This window comes from Pseudorasbora parva, chromosome 10 (genome assembly GCF_024679245.1).
Source record: "Pseudorasbora parva isolate DD20220531a chromosome 10, ASM2467924v1, whole genome shotgun sequence".
NCBI classification, from domain to species: domain Eukaryota; kingdom Metazoa; phylum Chordata; class Actinopteri; order Cypriniformes; family Gobionidae; genus Pseudorasbora; species Pseudorasbora parva.
In genome coordinates this window covers 32,045,309-32,068,302 of record NC_090181.1, presented here as the reverse complement: position 1 = coordinate 32,068,302, position 22,994 = coordinate 32,045,309, and the positions used below count along the sequence as shown (strand labels likewise).

Below are 22,994 nucleotides of genomic sequence, written 5' to 3'. Positions count from 1 at the left end.
CCCACGTAGAGTTAGTGCAGCCTATAACGCGTTAGTTATTAGGCCGAATCATTTTTAAAGTCTCTATCAAATATGAGATTTATGAACATATACATGCATGAAAATAAATATTCATACTTTACATAAATAGCTGCATTGAAATATAACTGGAAGAAAGTCAACAGGTAGGCTAATATTGTGATAACCGAAGCCCTCGTCACCTAGCAACCGCTCTGAGGTAATGGCCTACTGAGATTATTTAGGCAGTTTTATCTATAGTACTTACTAAAATGCAGCTATATTTTAATATTTATAAAGATTAAAATGATGACTAACGAAAGAATATGTTATTTCAGCAAAATTAATTTTAGAACTTACAACAAAAACAACTGAAAGCGCTCGCGAAAGTTTCGGCTGCTCTCGATAAAAGTCGGGAATGGTCGTGTCCTTATGGTCCTTGCGCTCCGCTCGCGCTGTCACTTTCGGCCACACTCGGCAAAACCCGTTAGACTTCGTATCCATGTTTACCATGCCTCATTCACAGAGAAAGAGAAACGCTCTCCCGCTCCTGTTCGGGATAATGTGACGTTATGACCTTTCCTACAAAGTCCATAGTTCAGGATTTCGTTCTGCATGGAGAATATGGGAGACAAAAAGATACTCAGCATTGGTTTGGTGTGTCTGGATATCATAAATGTTGTGGATAAATACCCGGAAGAAGACACTGATACCAGGTGGGAAATTCTGAAAACATTCTACAGTGATGCATTTGATTCACTTTTGCGTTAGCATTTCAAAAGCATAAACAGTCTGAACAACATATAGAGTGTCCTGGTATTTCCTGCAGTTAATGTTGCATCACAGGTGTCATAAAATAACGCAACTGGTTTGTAGGTGTTTGTCTCAGCGATGGCAGAGGGGAGGAAACGCATCAAACACGTGCACTGTTTTGTCTCTACTTGGGGCCCCGTGTGCATTTATGGGGTCTTTGGCTCCTGGACCAGTAGCTGAGTAAGTGTTTTCTGCCCACTATTATGTTATATGATACAAATTGCAATATATAACGTGTGTGTGATACATTTACATGTGTAATACATTTATAAAATAGATTAATTTAAATAAAATCCTGAACTCACCCCCTTATTTACTGGTATGCTGGATGCATTTTGATCTTTTCTTACTCTTATAGGATTACTCTTATTTTCTTACTTATAGGATTTATAGTATTTTTTATATCAGCAGAAATATGCCCTATCCCCTACTCATCTTCCCAAAAGTCAGTTTTCTTAGTTTGCATTAGCTGCACATTTAAAGGGTTAGTTCATTTAAAAAATCCCTTACAAAAAAATCCTGCAGGAAATCCTGAAGTTTTAATTAATTAATGTAAATTAGCCAATGATTTACTCACCCTCAAGTCAACCTAGGTGTACATTCTTCTTTCAGACAAATACAGTTGGAGTTATATAAAAAATGTCCTGGCTAATCCAAGCTTTATAATGCAAGTGAATGGCAGCACAAAAATTTAAGCTCAAGAAAGTCCATTCATCTATTATAAAAGTAATCCGTACGGCTCCAGAGGGTTAATAAAGGCCTTCTGAAGCAAAAGCGATGTGTTTGTGTAAGAAAAATATCCATATTTTTTTTTTTTTTTTTTTATTAAATGCCAGTTACATACATAACAAATTTAAAACAAAAATACATATATTCACAAATTCAACAATACAAAACAATTAAATGTAGTCTAAAAATTAAATTATGTAATTAAAAGAAAAGAAAAAACAAAACAAAAAAACAAAAAGAGAGTATGAGAACATTAAATAAATAACCTGAAAGCTTCACATAAAGACCTAGTACGTTTTGCTTTGCTGTTTTTCATCCCAAGTAATAATTCAATATAACTCTTCATTTCTATCCGAAACAACAAAAAATTGGGTTTTTCTTTAGCCCATTTTTGCTTATGAATATGATATTTTCCCATTATCAAACAGAGATTAATAGTGAATGCCACATCTGGTGACAATTGTGGTCCATAAAAATAAAAAAACACATCTTTTTCAGAAAAACAAACTTTGATCCCTAAACATTTACGAAGATAACATTCCAAATCTACCCAAAATATTTGGCTGTAAATGCAACTGAAAAATAAATGGACAACATTTTCCTCCTCAGTGCCACAGAAATCACAATCAATATCAACATCAGCACAAAATCGAAGAAACAGAGTTTTAACTGGGTACACCAGATGAAGTATCTTAAAATGTACTTCTCTCACCTTATTAATTATGCAATATTTTTTTGGCAGCAACCATGCATATTTCCAGTCAATGCACTCAACTTTAGAATGCCAATATGTTTTAGAAGATATTGCACTGAATTCTGTAAGTAACATCCTAATAAAGTAATTATTCCATCTACTATCAGTAATATTAACTCCTTTAATTGCAACATCAGTTCTGAAACTCACTGTCTCGTTATTCACATATCCTTTAAACAGAGATTTTAAACCGGATGGTATAGCATCGAACACTATACAATATTCTTTTGGGGTTATTGGAATATTATATTTTTTAAGAAATTCTACATATGTATATAGGTGCCCATTTTCATTGAATAACTGTTTAACAAATATGATGCCATTATCAACCCATTTTTGAAAAAACAAAGTTTTATGTTTAAACGTTATATATCGGTTATTCCAAATTATACATTTGTTTGGAGAAAAATTGTGTTTGTAAATAAGCATCCATGAGAGTAGCACCTGCTTGTGAAAATTACTTAGTCTAACAGGAATTTTACAGATGTCAAAGCTGCACTGCAGCAGAAAGGCAACCCCACCCATCTTTTCAAAAATTAGATTAGGAATTAAATACCAAATTTTATTTTTGTATTGATAGTAATGCTTGAGCCATCTATTTTTTAAAATTGTATTTGAAGTGCTGAAATCAAGCACATTTAAACCTCCATTACAAACCGAATTAGTTAAGGTACCTTTTTTAATGTAATGAGATCTATTTCTCCAAATGAAGTTAAAAAGATTCTTATCGACTTCTTTAATGATGTTTTTAGGGACTTCTAGAGAAATAGCAGGATAGAGCAGACGAGATAAACATTCAGTTTTTGATAAAAGAATTCTCCCATTAATTGACAAGTCTCGCATTAACCATAAATGAAATCTATTTTTTACTTTTTGAACTACAGATTGAAAATTAAGCTGACCCCTTTCCTTTTCGTCTTTACATATTTTTATTCCTAAATAAGTGATAACATTTTTTACAGGGATGCCATTAATATCAAGAAGATCACAATTTTTTAGAGGGAACAATTCACATTTGTTTAAATTTAATTTTAACCCTGAGACTAATGAAAAATTATTCAAACAATCAATCACATTTTTAATTTCTGATGAATCTCGAACAAATATTGTTGTATCATCTGCTAATTGACAGCATTTTATTTCTCTATCTAAAATCTTAATGCCGTAAAAGTTAAATTTTTGAATATAAAGAGTCATTGTCTGAGTTACAAGTAAAAACAAAAAAGGTGATATTGGGCATCCCTGCCTTATTCCTCTTTCTAAAACAAATCTAGGGGTAGTGCCATTTGTAAGTTTTACTGAGCTATTACACCCATTATATAACGTACAAATGGCCCTTTTAAAGAAATTACCAAAGCCAAAAAAGTCTAAAGTCTCAAACATAAAATTGTGTTTAACAGTGTCAAACGCTTTATAAAAATCTACAAAGAATATAAAACTTTCACTATCAATATATTCATTATAATCAATTAAATCTAGGACCAAACGAATGTTATTACTTATATGTCTGCCCTTCATGAATCCTGATTGGCAGTCATCTATAATTTGTTCTAAGCATTTTTTTAATCTTTCTGCAAAAATAATAGCAAATATCTTCATATCGTTATTAAGTAATGTAATCGGTCTCCAATTGTCGATAAGGGTAGTATCTTTATTAGCTTTTGGAATCAGACTAATCAGTCCCTGACGTAATGATGGAGGTAACTCACCACATTCTATGGCTTCTTTAAACACACATAATATAAATTCTGATAAATGTTCTTTATATTCCTTGTAAAATTCACTAATCAAACCATCATTACCCGGAGATTTATTATCTTTTAATTTACTGAACCCAAATCTAACTTCATCTAAAGAAATATCTTTGTCACACAACATCATACAATCCTGATCTATACATTTGGCATTTGCTTTTATGCTATCTAGAAATTGTCTTGTATTGCCATCAACCTCTTTGCTGTATAATGTCTGATAAAAGGTTGATATATAATTAGAAATTTTAACCGGATCTTCAGACACCTCCCCATTTATATTTAATTTTAACAAAGAATTTAACTCAGTGTTTCTTTTTTCTAAGTTAAAAAAATATCTGGAATTTTTCTCCCCTTCTTCAAGCCATTTTCCTCTAGACCTTACAAATGCCCCTTTAGCTTTATATTCATACATCTTGTCTAATTGTAACTGTAATTCAAATAACCTGAGTTTGTCCTGTTGATTCGTCACATTATTACTTGTCAGATTAACTATTTCTTTTATTACTTGTTCCTCTCTATTCCTTTTAGCCTTTGCTATTATTTTCCCTCTAACAATGGCTTGTTTCCTTATAAGATACTTCATGTATTCCCAATTGCTACCGTATTTATTTGAACTCTTTGCATTGTTCCAGCAACTCAAAATTATATTTTTAACTTCCTTTTTAAACAAGTCATCTTCCAATATTGCCTTATTTAATTTCCAGTGTGCTCGTGTTCTTACACTATTATCGGTATTTCCAGATAAGTTAATAACTAGATAGATGACTTTATGGTCAGTAAGGACAGAAGTTTCTACAGTAACATGACTGACTTGATTTTCTAGTACACTAGATATGAGCCAAAAGTCTATCCTAGATTGTTTACTCCTGTCACCAGAACACCAGGTAAATTCTTGTTTAGTAGGGTTTTGAGTCCTCCAAATATCAATTAAATCTAATCCCAAACACAAATTATGTAATTCACTAAAGTTATTTAAACTATTCACACGAGGAGGAATACAGTCCAGGTTATTATCCCAGATAGAATTATAATCCCCTCCAAGAATTAGTTTAGCATCCGGAAAAGTATCCAAAACATTTCTGATTTTTTCTTCAAAGTCTAGAAATAAACTTTTATTCTTTACAACACTGTTTGTTGCATATATATTCCCTAACACAAAATATTGCTGATTGAATTCGACAATCAAAATGACCCATCTTCCAAAAGAATGTGAAAAACTTTTAACAATTTTCCCTCTAAATTTACCTTTCAAAATTGCAACACCTGCAGAATGATTGCTACCATATGACATCCACATATCGTTTCCCCACTGGCTTTTCCAAAACTGGAAGTCTGATTCAGATGCATGCGTCTCTTGGATGAAATAAAAATCACAAAAATATTTTCTACAAAACAAAAAGATTGCTTTTCTTTTAACTAAGTTTCTCATACCTCTTACATTAAGAGAGAAAAAAGCGAGTGAACCCATACTCACAAAACTTCAGAACAAAAGTTTACATCTCCAAACCTCCCTGCATATAGCATTGAAGTTAATCTGGTAACGTTAGCATACTGTAGGCTTGTTAAACACGAGTCAGACAAAAAGTCATTGCCTACTTCACAAATATCTCCTTCCCGTCCACAAACGCCCTGATCCCAACAAAGTAAGCCCTCTTGCCTTCTTTTCGTGCAGCTTCAACACTCGGCCACAGCTGACTCCTGATTTCTTTATCAACTGCTGTTAGATCTTCAGCAAACCTCAACTTCTTTTCCTTCAAAAAACTGCTTGTCTTTGCACTTTTCCACAGTAAATCTCTGATATGCCTGGATCTGAACAAAAGAATCACGGCTCTTGGTTTCTGGATCACATCAAGCCTCCTTCCCACGCGATGAACCACGTCAATCTCAGTAACGAACTTTCCCCTTTCATCTGGAAGCACTGCAGCGCAAATGTCCACGACCTTCTTTTTAATATCTTCTCCTTCACGTTCGTCAAGACCATAAAGCCTCAGGTTCCAGCGCCTTCTATATCTTTCCATTTCGTTCACTTTAGCTTCCAGATCCAGTATTTTCTTGTCGTGAGTACTACTCGATGTTTTCAGACCAGTCAGTTCTGCTTTAATGTCGTTAATCTCACGAGACAAGAATTCGGTGGATTTCTGAAGAGCCTCGATCCCGTCAGAATTCTTTTTAATGATTTTCTCCAGACCGTCAGCTCTTTCATTGATTTTTTCTGTCAACAATCTTACGACGTTATTTTGCAGGTCCAGAAGAGATGGCTCATTCTTTGATTTCTTTGAATCGGGGGTATGCGGAGCCGAATCAAGTTCGGTCAAATCTTTAGAAAGCAAAGTTTCACGTTGCTGTAGGATTTGTGCATAATTATGCACCTCCACAATTTCCTGTTCAGCATCCGTCCACACCTCTTGAGAGTCTTTCTTGGAACTTTGTCTTTCTTTGCGTTTTCCGGCCATGATTTTCAGCGACGTCAATCAGCTTGCACGTTAACAACGGATTAAACTTATTAGTGGTATATATTTTTTGCACCAAATACAGTTCAAATGCGGAGTAAACAAGTTAGCAGAATTTCTATGCGACCAAATTAAACTAGTTACCACAAAAGTATGGAATTTGGAGATGAAACTTTCCCACCTCACGGATTTACAACCTCCACGGTCGCCATCTTGCGCAACCCCCATATCCATATTTAAAACTTTATGACGTAAAATATCTAGCTACCGCCGGACCACCTTCCATATTCAACTTGCAAAAAAGGCTTTACTGGCTTTTATATGACGTAGGATGTAGCGTAAGCATTTAGAACTGCGAGAGGCATTACACTTTCTCCGTAAGTTAAGATATTTCATGTCATAAGGTTTTAAATATGGATATTTTTCTTACACAAACCCATCGATTCGCTTCATAAGGCCTTTATTAATGTTATTATAACTGCCATTAAAATGCTTGGATTAGCCAGGACATTTTTTAATATAACTGATTGTATTCATCAGAAAGAAGAAAGTCCCATACACCTAGGATGGCTTGAGGGTGAGTAAATCATGGAGTAATTTTCATTTTTGAGTGAACTATAAACTATCGCTTTAAGTTCTATATGCATACATTTCCTTGCTAATTTGTTCTTCTAGCTTCATCTTGAATGATTTTCAAATGTACAAGATTGACATCTCTCTTCTTCTGGAGCATGCCGAATGCTCCTTTCCAGCTTCTGTAGTAATCAGCAGCGAGACGACAGGAAGCCGTACAATTCTGCATATGAACAGGTTTGTGTGTGAGAGCATGCGTAAGTATTACGAAGATCTTTTCTCACAGGAAAGCTGACATATTCCTGACACGTCAAAACAACCAGTGGAAATACTCTTGGTTTTTCCCTAGCAAAGAGTGCACTGAAGGTGTATGGTTTGAAGTTCCGTTTGGCAAGCACTGTGAGCCTGCTAAATGATTCTTTCCTGCTCACATCAGTCAGTAGTGCATATGGGTCACTGCAATACCTCTCTGTTTGCTGTACTAGTTTCATCGTGGGGGATTTTTCACGGCTTGGGGTGGACATATCTGGTGTGGCTTGGCAGCAGTGGGGTGAGACCCCGTGTGCCTGTTGTGTGGTGTGTCCCACCAATGGCTCTCGCACTGTCGTGCTCTCGGACACGTAAGAGTAGCATCCAAAGTCACAATAATCATAACATAGTCAAAATTAGATGGGCACCTGGTAAATTACCATTTCCCATTCTCAAACATAATCGGAGAGAGTTTTTCCGACGTGACATTGCTGTAATTGGCAGTAATTTTGGGGCTGTTTTACACGACACCATTTTCTACAAAAAACTGAAAACTGTTCATTTACATAACACTGTTTTTGGGATCTGAAAATGCAAACTTTTGAAAATTGGTTTCAAAGTGCAAGTTTTTGAAAATTATACCCGTTATTGTATTATTTTGTAAAGAAAAAAAAAAAAAAAAAAAAAAATAGGAGAGCAGGACACAACCTAACGCTTTTTGACTTTATCAGTTTGTGTAAATCCATTTAGGTATTAGAGTATTTATTTTTTCCCCACATTAAAGGTAGGGTAAGTGTTATTTCAAAACCGTTTTAGAAAAAGGACTCGGGCCGATCAGGACTTGTAGCCAATCAGCAGGTAAGGGGCGTGACTATGGTGAGAAGAGAGGCCCAGTGCACGTCATTATTCAAAACACACAAGTCACACAGGATGGACATTAGCCAAGAAAGAACTAATATATGCTGCTTTTGCATGAATATGCTCATGTGTCATGTTCGCTTGTTTGTCCATTTGCGATCGTATTGTGGCTCACTTCAGCGATGATAAAGACCCGTTCATTTCCACACCGTATGGAGCATCTAAATCCCCTCAGGGTTTTAAGGTTTCAAGCGTCAGTTTTTGTGTTTTGTGTTTTTGTGATGGAAGGGGGGACTTTTTCATTGAATATTTGACCTGGATTAGTTACACACAGATTCTGCCATAGTCGTTGCCCGGGTTACGTATGTGTGGGGCGGAGCTATCACAATAGGGCCGAGACCCTTTTTGGGGGTAGGGGTGTGTTTGTTTTGGTGATTTGAAATGACAACAACGGTTACCAGATATCACTTATCCCACCTTTAATTTCAAACGTCTTGTACAATTATGTGTTTTTATTTTATTTTTATGTGGTATTAACTTTTTAAAATAAAATAATGGCATTTTTAATCATTAAAAATATACACATTTTTGATTTTGACAACAAACACATCACAAATACAGCTATACAGCATAGTTCAAAACATAATAATGATGAATAATTTTTCTGAACATTGACTTTTAGTCATTATTCACTTTTTTTCTCAGGGTTTCTCGATATAATTCATAAAAGTATAGAATATAATATCATATTTCTAATAGGGGCTCATTGTAAAGCAGTGTTACAACACACCCCATGATCTCAACTGTTAAATAACAGATATAAGATTACAATAATATCCAATTCGTCTTATTTTAAATAAACACAAAAAAGAGATGAAAAATAAACTTAAGTAAGAAATGTACCTTTGCTATGGTCAAATATTGACAAAATGTAAAAATGTGTACCTTGATTGCAATTTAAAGGTGCACTGTGTAGTATTTTTGCAGTAAAATATCCAAAAAACACTAGGCCAGTGTTATATATTTTGTTCAGTACTTACAATATCCCAAATGTTTCCAACTATTTGTAAATTGTGAGAAAATTGCTATTTTAACTAAGGACCGGGACGTTTCAGCATAGCGTTTGAGCGAGTCTTCTGTCAATCGCGTCATATCTGCGTTACCCTCGGTTTTATTCTGCAGAAGCGCTTTTCTCTTAGCAGTGTGAACATGTCACATCAGCGCAGAGCGAACGCACAGAGTAACGTCATAACATCATTTTAAACACACTTAAATGTTTCTAATATGATAAACAGAGCTGCATTACCTCATAATCATGACCGGAAACGCGGAAGTGCTTGCGCCCGGTGACTGTGTCCCGTCCCGTCATAATAAAAGTCCTCCTTAATAAAAGGCTCGCGAACCGTGTGTTTGTATTACAATCGCTCCAGCGGCCGTGCTCAGCTCCACAACAGGATATGCTGTGCTTTACACTACAGTAACGTTAATAACCGCATCCATGAACATGATTTCTGCCCGAGTCCTATTTTCCACCAGCTGTGAGGTGAAGACCACATGTCCCAAGATACTGCGCTCACACTTGCTGTCATCAAACTACACCTTTGTTTAGAATAGGCGTCCTCTATGGAGCCAGAATAGCCTCAAATATAATACATTTACAAAACAAAATTCATAAATGCATAGCACAATTCACATTTGTAAAATCTGATTCGTAAATTCAAAACACGATTCATAAATGCACAAGAAAAAGCATAAATATTTCCCCAAATGCTCACACAAATACATCTTACCTAGATAAATGTAAAATCTTTACACAAATATGTATATATCAAGTTCTTGAATTAATTTCCATCACACATTTATGAAAGATGTTGCATGCATTTATGGATCGTTGAATCTGCATTTGCGAATCGTCACACGTGCATGGACTGCATTGCATTTGTGTGTGGGATTTTTGAGACCTTCCTGGCAGGTTAGGATTCGTAAATATCTTTTTTTGGAGGACGTTCTGTTTAGCCAATCGTGGTGAGCTTTTAATCCACCAATCAAAACGCTCCTTACTGATCAGACTCAAGAAGCTCAGTCCTGCCCTTGTTCTGTGCATTCTTTCATGATCGTTTGTTTCACGACCTTTATGTAAAGACATTTTAATGGGTACTCTTTTTTTAGCACCTATTGCAATTTCTACAAAATTATGATTTATTGTTTGCACAAAATACAGCTACCCGGTTAGCCTGCTGTCTTATTCACCAAAGTTGCATACCCTGTTTATTCATGTTATCTTTGAAAAATGACTTCAATATAAAACAATATTATAACTGTATAGTAAGAGAAATAGATTAAGTGGTCTTTTTAGATCTCTTTATAGTTTATCATAGGCAAGTCACAGGTTACAATATTTCTGTAAATCTGAATATTCAGCTTATTACTAGCACTTTTTACATTTCACCTTACCTTTAGGGCTGACCTCTGGTTGTTGCTCATTTTATTAAACTACATTTACATATGTAGTCCTAATAATTTATACACAAATTTAGTCACTCATTGTATTTATTCACAAAATATAAAAAGCAATATGACAGAGTTCACAAAAAAAGAATCATCCTTGGGTTATTCCTAATCTAAACCTGTATGACCTAATTTTCTCTGCTGAACACAAAGGGAGGTGTTAATGTTAACCTCATATAGAAATATTAAGCATAATAATTTTCCTTATTCACCATTTACTTTACATTCACCATTTACTTTTTTGAACCAAAGAAAAGTGAATGGTGAATAAGTAAAAATTATATACCGATAAATAAAAATACGCCAAAATAGTACAAATAAAGTACAGCACATGCAAATCATGCAATGACTGGCAAATTTAAATATAATAACATTAACCAATAGAAAAATACAAAACAATTTCAGTGCACAGATGTTATAAGTTACAAAAGAAAAAAAATGCATTTCATCATTAAAATGTAAATTTTCTCATTTGAAATAGTTACAATTATTAATTAGTTAATAATTAGTTTGCTGCAATTATTATAATAATTATATTGCAATCTAAATATGTAATGTAAATGTAAAATGTATAATAGCTGTTATTGTTGAATCAATAATATTTGTTGTTTTAATGTGCGTGTTTTAGCTGTTTTTCATCACTTTTATAGCAGGTTACATTGTTATGCCAGTAGGTGGCAGCAAGGGCTCTTCTAATGAGTTAGTAAGTTAGTAAACCATTCCATTCAATGCTGATCCATACAGAGCACCGCACACGACGTGCAAGACAAAAAAGTAAATTGTGCCTACGATTTACTAATTCGTTCCCTCGATTAATAAATTTAGCCTACTATTTTCCTTGCACGTCATGCTCTGTAGATGCATTCTGTTGTAGTAGCTAATTCTGTGACCCTAGTTATAAGGTTAGGATTAGGAATAGGTTTAGTAGGAGGTTGGATTTGCTCAATATAGCGCCATCTAGGGTCACATGATTTGGTCAGTCACAGATTTTGGAAAACACCGTAAATCTGGTGCTTCATTTCATAGAGATCATTGTATTGACTAACGTTGACTTCTGTCATCTGAAAACCCCTTTACCACTGAAAGAATACTATGACAAAGATATAGATATACAAGCAAATGTGGGGGGAAAATTATGTTTCACTGGTGCACTAAATAGATGTATTATAGCAAACAAAGTTTAGTCATGTTCCCGAGTAAAATCTGCATGCACCTAATTCTGCAGAGGACATATAATACACCATTAGACAGCAATAAATATGAGAGTGAAATCTGGTCCGGAAGGTGGATCTGGAACCGACATCTGTCCAGGTTGTCACAACATCTCTTGTTAATCTGTCTTCACAAACTGCCCTGAAATACATTTCAAACATCAACAAGAATTGTTATAAATATAACATGAGATTTGTAAATTCACAATGCTCATTTGGCCTCGGTGGTGAAGTGCGCAGAAAATTCTGCCAGACTGAAATTTTGTCTTTTAGTCATTCAGACATACCCTTCTTAAACTAATGATAACAACTTTATAATACAAAAATAAATAACTCTCAAAACTAACTCTGCTTGTGATGATTTCAGTGTCTACTGTCTCCCTGTCTGCAGAGCTGCTCTCAGAGTCACTTAATGAATATTTCAAAATGTAATTTAATAGAACTATCAACATTTATTGTATCATATATACACACACACAGGAATCTGAGATTGTACTTACAAGTCAGATGGTTCATATCTCCTCAAGGATGTTCTCTGCACAGCCATCAGCATAGAACAGTGGAACATAAACAATTTGTTACAGAGCCAACAATATGTGGTATACAATGTCAGATTTATTAGAAATAAATAAACTAGTTTAATAAACTAGAGCATAGGTGAAAATGCAGGGGGAAAAATAATATACAGGATATACAATATAATATCTTAAGATACCAGAATTTACGTTTAGGTTTTACAGATGCATGGTGATATACATTGTCAATACTGGTTCACTATGAAAGATCAAAACGTGTCTGAAATCATTTCAGCCCATTTTCACGCTTTGTGTGAGTGACGTCACCGATTAACAGTGAAAACTTTTAGGTTAAATAATTAGATTAACATTACTTCCATTCATGACACATTGCCAGCAAAGCTATCAAAACCTCTTATCTACAGATAATATGTGATTAAGAGCCCAAACTTCCTAATAGCGCAAGGCTAACATTAGCCTAACATTACCTCTTATATTTAACGTTAGCCTAATGATTGAGACTCTAACATACTTTTTCCGAAGACACTAAACCATTTCTCTAAAGTAAATATTCAACAGAAGCTTGCAAGAAAGTGTCAGGAACAGTTGTGTGTATCAACTGTGTAATTTTAGGGACTAAACTTACCTGAAGTGAAAACAACAGTGACAGCTGCTTGTCAGACCTGCCGCCCCATTTCCATGGTGATCGCAGGCTAACTAACCGGGTAGCTGTATTTTCTGCGAACAATATATATCATAATTTTGTAGAAATTGCAATAGGTGCTAAAAAAAGAGTACCCATTAAAATGTCTTTACATAAAGGTCGTGAAACAAACGATCATGAAAGAATGCACAGAACAAGGGCAGGACTGAGCTTCTTGAGTCTGATCAGTAAGGAGCGTTTTGATTGGTGGATTAAAAGCTCACCACGATTGGCTAAACAGAACGTCCTCCAAAAAAAGATATTTACGAATCCTAACCTGCCAGGAAGGTCTCAAAAATCCCACACACAAATGCAATGCAGTCCATGCACGTGTGACGATTCGCAAATGCAGATTCAACGATCCATAAATGCATGCAACATCTTTCATAAATGTGTGATGGAAATTAATTCAAGAACTTGATATATACATATTTGTGTAAAGATTTTACATTTATTTAGGTAAGATGCATTTGTGTGAGCATTTGGGGAAATATTTATGCTTTTACTTGTGCATTTATGAATCGTGTTTTGAATTTACGAATCAGATTTTACAAATGTGAATTGTGCTATGCATTTATGAATTTTGTTTTGTAAATGTATTATATTTGAGGCTATTCTGGCTCCATATCCTCCAGTGGACAGAAAGTTGCATAGTGCACCTTTAAAGGGGTCCTTCAGCGCTGGGAAGATGAATCTGTATTTAAACTGGGTCATCAATGTAGTAGAAAAGTGAAATTATTTTTGAATTTGGTGCCTTCTAGACTGAGAAAAGACAGAAAATGTATTTTTGTCTCATGGGGATGAAAGACAACAATTCCCAGAATGCTTCGCTGCCCTGTGAGGCCATTCCCAAAGCCACCTACTGGATTACAGTCTGACTGAGTTGGAGAAGACACTACAATTAAAAACTGAACGTGTCTGTTCAATATAATGAGTGAGTCACCTCGCGAGTATCACAGCACTGAGCACTAACTGCAGGAGTGAGATAAATAAGCTGAGCTCTCGTGATGAGAGCTGAGGTAATCGCGACTACACTCGCGGCATACATTCACAACGCAAGTTCAGTCTGCCGCGTTTCAGTTCATGCCTTTGCAAGCTTAACTTTCATGGAAATTAATTTGAGAAGTTAAAAGACTTACTTTGCTCACCATAGCTCCGTTTAAATGAGTGCCTGTTAGTGATGTTACGTTTGTGAACGAATCGTTCTTTTTGAACGAATCTTTTAGGTGAACGAATCGTTCTCGTTCACGTAGTCTATTGACTCATGTTTCTCGTTCACTGAAATTCCTCCCTCCACCGCAGTGTGGCGCTATTAGCAGCGAGCGCATGCGCAGCACTGTCGACTGTTTCATTCTGTCAAAGAATGGCAACCTCAAGCCAATAGCTTCCGAGTATGAGATGTGACGGAGCATGTGATTTGTTGAATTCAGTGAACGAATACGCCCTTTACTGGCCGAGAGGCTTTGAGTCTGACTCCGAACGCGAAATCTTGTTCTTGAATGAATTGGTACATGTCGTTCGTTCATGAACGAAACGAACCAGTTGGATACTAATAGTGAACAGCTCGGCTCGTGTAGGTGGCATATTTGGCAGCAAAGAAGACACTTTACCACTGTAATGAAAACAGTGTAATAAAACAGGTTGATGGTTAAATGATTACTACAGAGTAAAGTAAAATGTGTTTGTATTTTATGTTTTGAACCGTTTTCTTCATTACGTTTGAGTCATGTTATGCACTTCTCTAAAAACTGTAAAACAAATAAAAAAATGTGACAGTAGCCTATGGTTAAAAACATAGATGTATAAGTATACATATCTGTGTTAAAAAGATCTCATGTGTCACGTCAGTAAATAGCATTCTGACTGAGCTACTGAACAAACTACTCTGACCGAGTTGCTGTTTTGAGTCTGAAAGAGAGAGAGATCTCGTTCGTCAACGAACTGGTACTTCTCGTTCGTGAACGAAATGAACCAGCTCTGAACGAGAGAGAGACAGATCTCGTTCGTGAACGAACTGGTAGGATACCTCGGCCACTTAGCATGCGTAGAATTTTTTTTTTTTTAGAAAGCGGATGCAAATCTCAGTTATAGGCGAACCTCATGTTTATAACCCCATGTTTACCATAAGATAATCCCAGATATATGAATGTCTAAATGTCTGACCAAACAATTACATTTTAATCATGCAAGGAAACATGCTTTGGTCATCTAAACCACTTATTTAGACTTATTTTATGTAATGAGTAGATTATGCACATTTTAATAAAGCCAAATCAGTTTTTTGTATGTAAATACGTTCGTTGACTTAAGACATTAGACACAAAAAATACTTTTTTTCGTCATCTGCGGTCATATTACCGGTAATGTAATATTTTAAAAAAAAAACTGTTACTGAACGAATCTAAAGGAATCATTTTGGGTGAACGAACTGAAAATGAACGACTCTTAAAAGAATCAAGATTTCCACCACTAGTGCCTGTAGCTGCCAGCTGAGCTCTGAGTGTGATCTCCATCCCCCATGCGCGGGTTCAAAACATGCGGAAATTAAATAAATTTTTATTTCCAGAAATAAAATGCATAAATCTCTTGTCTCAGGGGGATATGAGGGGGGAAAGCACATTTATTTGAATATACTCCAGGGTTTCTACTGATACAAAGCCATTATGCTAATCGCTGAAGTAACCCTTTAATGGGTCCTGCACACTGTGCGATTTTTCAAAATCTTTTGCGAATGTCCCTTGTCAGACTGTACGAACATGATCCCCGTGTCACACTGTAAGATCTCAGTTGTCATTAATGTCAGACTGCACGATAGTTAAGGCGCGCTAAAACGGACGCGCGCAAGAAATCTCACCCGGAGCTTTATATCATCAATGAATGACGCGTTCGGTGACAGTGAGCTGCATTACACGCGGGACTGAAATGCTGGCTACAAATACATTTCTAGCTCTCGTTTTGGTCATAGTTTATCTTGAAAAACCGAGATATTTGACTGTTGTCGTAGGAGAAGTCACACTGCAGGATTCTGTGCCAAATCTTCTGACACTGCCAGAATTTCGTCTGAGGTAAAATTTGATCGCAGAGCTCATTAATCGGCGGCCGGTGAACATGTCAAACTAACGACCAAAGACGTCAGATTTCAGCCTAGGATCTGAGGAATCTTTTAGGATTTCCTAAATTTGTCTCAGACGGCCAAATTGTGGCCAAAATCGCACAGTGTGCACCCGGCTTAAGTCGCTGCCAAATAAAAGCATCTGCCAAATGCATAAATGTAAATGTAAATAAATGTTCAGTGATATCTTCCAAAGGTTTTTTTTTTACATTTTGGTGCATTTATTTTTCTAAATAATGTTGAAATGACAACAAGTAAATACTATTTTCGTCATCCTGGCAAGTTTTAAACCATGTGTATTACAACCAAGCCCATGTTAGGTTGTGTCCATAGACTATAAAGGTTGTGCCCCGCTCTCCCCTAATGTTCAGTCTGTAGGCACGTAGTGTTTCTTTAAAATTACTTCGCCAATTACTGGCCTGGCATGCATAATGCAGTGTTTTTACAAAAAAAAAATCAGTGCGAAGGGGGATCGTTTTGACAATATTTGTCATCTGTACAAGAAAAACGCAAAGGAAATGTTTTTCAGTTTTTAGTACATGATTGTCGTGTAAACATACCTTTAATCTTAAAGTAGCTGCTATTAACAAATCATGACAATTCGACATTGCATGCATTTATTTGAGTGCTTCTTTTTCTCTGGATTTTTTATTGTCATGATTTTTATTTTCCTATTTGATCATTGTAATCAATTGTTTTAAACAACACACAACAGCACACAATGTCAAAGCTTACTGGGTAACTAGCTAACTTTTTCCACGGCTCTCTGAAATACATGATTCTTATTCAAATTTTTGTCTAATGACTACTAACTGGAAACAGTTGCTATATAGCTGTAGTAGTGTCAAGTCACATAATAATATAATTTCAGCTCAAATCGATGTTTTTATTTGACAAGCAGCCGTGTAATAAGTGCGATAATGTTCAATCATCCTATCATTACAAAATTAACTCCTGCAGAATGATACAAAACCGCTTCACTTCATGTCAAGGTCCTAACTGGTCTGCTGAGGGTTATATTTGGGGTTAAGACTGGATGGCTGTACATTATCATTTACTTTTATTTGCTTTGTTTGTAGCAAACTAATATATATTTAAAACAACATTCATTCGTTTTGAGAACTTTACAAACCTTTTCATTCTATGCTGAGAAACAGACTTTAGTTTATAATTATAATTATCTTATAATAACAGCCCAAAGCTGACTATTTGTCTGTGCTGATGACTGTTGTACAATGTTTTTCTGTATACAAACTGACAGGCTTCCGGTTTAAGGGAATAATCTAAGCTTTTTCCATTATACATTGATTCAGTTTGTGACTGTAAACAGTTTTGTATCATGCAGATCATGTCACAATAATTTATAATAATAGTGACCTATCATGTACACAAAATGCAGTCATATTATTTACTGATCATTCTTTGAACACTGATTGTTGTAGTCTTAACATACAAGAGAACTTTCATCAGCTATTCTCTCTGTTTAATCAGAAACTTGCCAGATGTTTCTGTAGAAGATTTTTCAAAGCTGGACCTGAGCCAGTACAAGTGGGTCCACTGGGAGGTGAGAGCGTCTGCCAAATATCTTTGACTTGCTTCATAGTAACATTAGTCACACTATTGACTTCCTTCTGATCTGTGTTTAAGAGAGACATTATTCCACAAGTAGAGAGCTGATTGTTTTATGAATGCATTGTCAGGGCCGTAATGCTGACGATCAAGTGAAGATGATCGAGAAGGTGAGAGAGTATAACAGCAAACAGGAAGAGAAGAACAGAATAACCATCTCTGTGGAAATCGAGAAGACCAGGGAACCTCTCTACCAGCTTTTCCCTCTTGGTGATTTGGTATGATTTCACTATATTTTAGACTTAAAACTTGACTGAATAACATATTATTTTAACTTGGATAAACTACATGGTCATGTCCCCATTATAGAATTGCTTTCGGACTAGTAGATCACACAAAATAGCTTTTTTAATAATTTATTTTGAATATGCAGTGTGTAAATGTTAATGGCATCTAGAGGTGAGGTTGTGAATTGCAATTGCCCAACCCTCCCTTTCAAAGTACATAGAGAAGCTACGGCGGCCAACACAGAACAAAAATGTTGTCGTTGGAGAGAGAGCAGAAAGCAGTTTGTAGAGCAGTCTGTTAAATCTGCAGTTGGTAACTTGTAAAAAATTATTTTTTTTACATAATTGTTAAACCTGTCATTTTGTCCTGACAATAGAATATGAGACAGATAATCTGTGAAAAAAGACGAAAAGAAAGAATTAGATAGAACCCGAAATAAAATGAGGGTAAATATCGAAGCAGTTTTTTCAAGGTGGAGGAAGCTACGTGTCCTGAAAGGATTAAAAACCGATGCAGAGTTAGCCACATATCTGCTTGACAAGTAAGTTTCCCTGCTTGATTTGTTTCATTCCTCGAATCCGCTGTGGGTTTGAATTCCTCGTCGGAGCCCATTATCTCAGTGTCAAACTCTAGCCGCATAACATACAGATAAAATGTCACGCACTGTGCAAAAGCAACTATTGAAACCTACTAATTCACTGGCTTGTCATGCTGCTGAAATAACGTACTAGCAAACCTTATTTAGCATTACATATCAATAGAATAATTACTTAAATACTGTAACGTTAGTTACCGTTATATTACCTTATAGCTATATATTACTTATAGGAATTTTGCAATGTCATATCATGTATTCGGAAAATACGTAATGTTTTGAGGACCAAGTGTGAAGTCAAAGTATGGGCAGGCCAAAGTCAATGTAAATCATATGGTTGATGTTTCGTCCGTCCCAGTGAATTTGCCATAGCTGTTTGCTTACTAGTAGTTCACAGCTGGCTCCGTTGTGATGGGGGAGGAGCTGTGGAGGGAGGGCTGTAGCGCAGCAGAGAGCAAGGGGGAGTGACCTGTGGGTTGTGGTTGTTCAAAAGTTTCAGGCTAGTTCAATGTTTTCTAAAAACTCCCTACTGCAGTTTCAAGGGCTACTGTAGAAACATGGGCGGCGCACAATGGTGGCTTCACTGTAAGGGGACTCACTGTGTATTTAGATAGAAATAGCTCATTCTAAGGTAATAAAAACATAATGGTAATAATAATAATAATACATTTTATTTATAATGCGCTTTTCTTAAAACCAAAGCGCTAAAAGCGTAATGGTACATTATGTAAGGTCTTTATACAACACTCAAAATATTATATGTATTATATAGCATTTCTGTTAATAGATCCTCATAAATACTACACACTGCACCTTTAATTATTTTATTTAAAATGTGTATATTAAAATTTACACAACCATTTAAAGGTTTGGGGTCTGAAAATAGTTGTTGTTGTTGTTGTTTTTTTTAGCAAGGATGCATTACACAAAAATGATAATAATGACATACTTTTTTACAAAAGATTTCTATTTTAAATGTTTAAAGTATACATACAATAATGTATCACAATCTCCACAAAAATATTAAGCAGCACAACTGTTCTCAATATTGATAATAATAAGAAATGTTTCTTGAGCAGCAAATCAGTATATTAGAATGATTTCTGAAGGATCATGTGGCACTGAAGACTGGAGTAATAATGCTGAAAAAAACAACTTTGCATCACAGAAATAAATTACATTTTGAAATATATACAAATAGAAAACAGTTATTTGACATTTTAATAATATTACCACATCTATCTATCTATCTATCTATCGATATATATATATATATATATATATATATATATATATATATATATATATATATATATATATATATATATATATATATATATATATATATATATATATATATATATATATATATATATCCAGAGCTGTATATATAAAATAAATGTAGTCTTGGTGAGCATAAGAGACTTCTTCTAAAAACATAAAAAATCTTACCGATCAAAATCTTTTGAACAGCAGAATATATATATATATATATATATATATATATATATATATATATATATATATATATATATATATATATTATACTGCACTGTTACTGGGAGCTGAAGTCAAAATATATAATACATTTATTTTATATACATTAGACAAATATTTAATAAATTAACATGCAAGGAGAATAAGGAGAGCAAGGAGAGTTAAAGGGGCAGTGAATTTAAATTCAGTGGAAATCGAAATATGACAGTTATTTGCAGACCAGCTGATAAGCTTTGAGACATTCTTGAACACTGCACAACCTGTTTATTTGTGACCGCTTTCACTCAGGTCTTTGTAAGTAAGGATGTGGCCCGGCACTTTGGGTTTGACTCAGCCTCTGCTGCACTGAAAGGTTTCAGTAGTCGTCTGAGGAAGGGGTGAGTAAAACAACCACTAGATGTCACTAGAGTTCAAAAAACTGCTGACTGATGATGTATATTCATAACAAGTGATTAAGGGTATGTTGTTTTCAAATATAAGCCATTTCATGTGTTAGGGTGAGTTTGGTTGTGTTTCTAGAGCTACCCTCATTTGTGCCTGGGCAGAAAAGGGAGCTGATGCCTTGGGTCCTGACGGCGTAGTCCTCCATTCAGATGCATTCCCACCTGAGAAGCTTGTGGACACACTTGGAGCAGGGGATACGTTCAATGCTTCTATAATCTATTCCCTTTCAAACGGTAAGAGTGCAGATCTGATTCTGAAACACAAAGACTTAATGGGTAGGTTGTATGAATCAGTTCAAGCCGGTTTGGTTCTCTTTTCTGCAGGGGGCAGCCTTCAGGATGCTCTCACATTTGGCTGCCAGATTGCAGGCAAAAAATGCGGTGTCCATGGATATGATGGAATTTTGGACTGAAAATGGCGGAGAGGTGCACAGCTGGAATTTAGTACAGACACAAAGCTCTGCTGAAACTTCACTAGTGTTGTAAGCCACTAGTCATTGTTAAGGCATGATGATACTACTGAATATTGTTGCTTCACATAGAAAATACTAATGTAAATGCAAAATGATAAGACTAAATAATGTTGATATAATCTACTGATTCCTTTGTATTAATGATTAAATTAATGAAGGAGTTTTAAACTTTTTATCTCTTTACTAATGCTTTCAAACAAACAAACAAACAAACAAACAAACAAAAATGCAATATTAGAAAGAAAATAAAAAAATACCATCAAAGCTTTCTTTGTACACTACCAGTCAAAAGTTTGAAATAATTATGATTTACTTTATATATATATCATATATATATATATATATATATATATATATATATATATATATATATATATATATATATATATATATATATATATATATATATATATATATATATATATATATATATAAATATATATATGATATATATTATTACAATTTAAAATAATTGGTTTTCAATTTATTATACTTTAAATGAAGATTTATTTCTGTGATGCAAAACTGCATTTTCAGTGTCATTCCTCCAGCCTTCAGTGTCACATGATCCTTCAGGAATCATTCTAATATTCTGATTTATTTTCAAAGATGGAAACAGTTCTGCTGCGTAATATTTTTTCATAACCTCTGATACTTTTTTATAATACTGATGAATAACAGATAAAAAAGAAATTAAAAAAAGAAGCAAATGTTTTAAAAATAGAAATCTTTAGTAACAACAATATACACTATACTGGTCAGTCACTTTTTCTTTCTTTCTTCTTTTTGAAATAAATCAATTATTTTATTCAGCAAGGGTGTGTTAAATTGATACACATTTATAGTAAAGGAGATTTATATTATTTGAAAATATGTTTTTATTTTGAATAAATGCAGTTCTTTTGAACTTTTTATTCATCAAATATATCAAGCAGCAGAACTGTTTCCAACACTCATAATAAATCAGAATATTAGAATGATTTCTGAAGGATCATGTGACACTGAAGACTGGAGTAAAGATCCTGAAAATTCAGCTTTGCATCACAGAAATAAATCATCATTTAAAGTATAATAAATTGAAAACCAAATATTTTAAATTGTAATATCACAATATATATATTAAAAAAAGTCTGTTTTTTTTGATCAAATAAATGCAGGCTTGATGAGCAGAAGAAACTTCTTTCAAAAATATTACAAATAGTAATGTTTCCAAACTTTTGGCCTGTACTATATGTGTGTGTATATATATATATATATATATATATATATATATATATATATATATATATATATATATATATATATATATATATATATATATATATATATATATATATATGAAATATCCCAGTCAAAAGTTTGAAATAATGATAATTAAAACATTCGTTCATGTTATTCATTTACAATAGTTTGAGCCAAATAAGCTATTTGTGCACGCAATTTAGAATGATCAAATTAGTTAAATGTTCTGTATTGAAGAGTAAATTAGTGAGTATACAGTTCAGCAGTGCTTTGAGGTTATGAGGAGTTTGATTCTGAAGAGTTGGCAAGCATCTCTGCAGCAGTAGGGAGCACAGGCCTGTGTGTCTGCACTGTATGCAGAGAACAAGAGGAGGAGGAAGACAGCTGAATATAAGTGCACAAAGATGAAAGACAAACAGGATACATGACATTTTCCCACCCAATCCCATTTAGACACAGCTGGCCAGCACTACACGGATTCTTTTACCACACCCAGTGTGCAATAATGACACCCAGTCTGTCTGACAATTTGTCTGAAAGTTACTTAGGAAATAATTACACAAGAAAAACTTCTTTCATTCATACATAGTTATTTATAGCAATTATTTGTGTATAAAATGCACCCTTTTCTCAATGTGTGGAAATATTTACTGTATAATAT

At 34.6% G+C, this 22,994-nt stretch overlaps 1 protein-coding gene and 1 long non-coding RNA gene across 3 annotated transcripts; one reads left to right on the top strand and one right to left on the bottom strand.

The window, feature by feature from the left end:
• The first annotated feature begins 475 nt into the window (after window positions 1–475).
• On the top strand, window positions 476–21,259 carry khk (ketohexokinase). 2 transcript variants are annotated; one of them, XM_067455888.1, is made up of 8 exons: window positions 476–713; window positions 874–990; window positions 7,173–7,307; window positions 17,718–17,790; window positions 17,927–18,073; window positions 20,464–20,552; window positions 20,695–20,852; window positions 20,943–21,259. In XM_067455888.1, the coding sequence occupies exons 1-8, from the start codon at window positions 613–615 to the stop codon at window positions 21,029–21,031; spliced, it is 909 nt and encodes a 302-aa protein (XP_067311989.1). In that variant the 5' UTR covers window positions 476–612; the 3' UTR covers window positions 21,032–21,259. The 2 variants fall into 2 exon arrangements, with proteins under 2 accessions (XP_067311989.1, XP_067311988.1); XM_067455887.1 differs by lacking the exon at window positions 7,173–7,307 and adding an exon at window positions 7,556–7,690 and having other exon boundaries at window positions 477–713.
• On the bottom strand, window positions 10,697–13,693 carry LOC137090709 (uncharacterized). The gene is made up of 3 exons (XR_010907950.1): window positions 13,058–13,693; window positions 12,397–12,431; window positions 10,697–12,038 (listed from the first exon to the last, which is right to left on the bottom strand). It is a non-coding gene; the product is annotated as an uncharacterized lncRNA (long non-coding RNA).
• Window positions 21,260–22,994: the final 1,735 nt, after the last annotated feature.

Excerpts from the sequence above, each read along its gene's own strand:
- khk (XM_067455888.1), top strand. The coding sequence starts at position 613 with ATGGAGAATATGGGAGACAAAAAGATACTCAGCATTGGTTTGGTGTGT. Across the intron at positions 17,791-17,926 it reads ACAAGTGGGTCCACTGGGAG|GGCCGTAATGCTGACGATCA; the intron begins GTGAGAGCGTCT and ends ATGCATTGTCAG. Across the intron at positions 20,553-20,694 it reads AGTAGTCGTCTGAGGAAGGG|AGCTACCCTCATTTGTGCCT; the intron begins GTGAGTAAAACA and ends TTGTGTTTCTAG.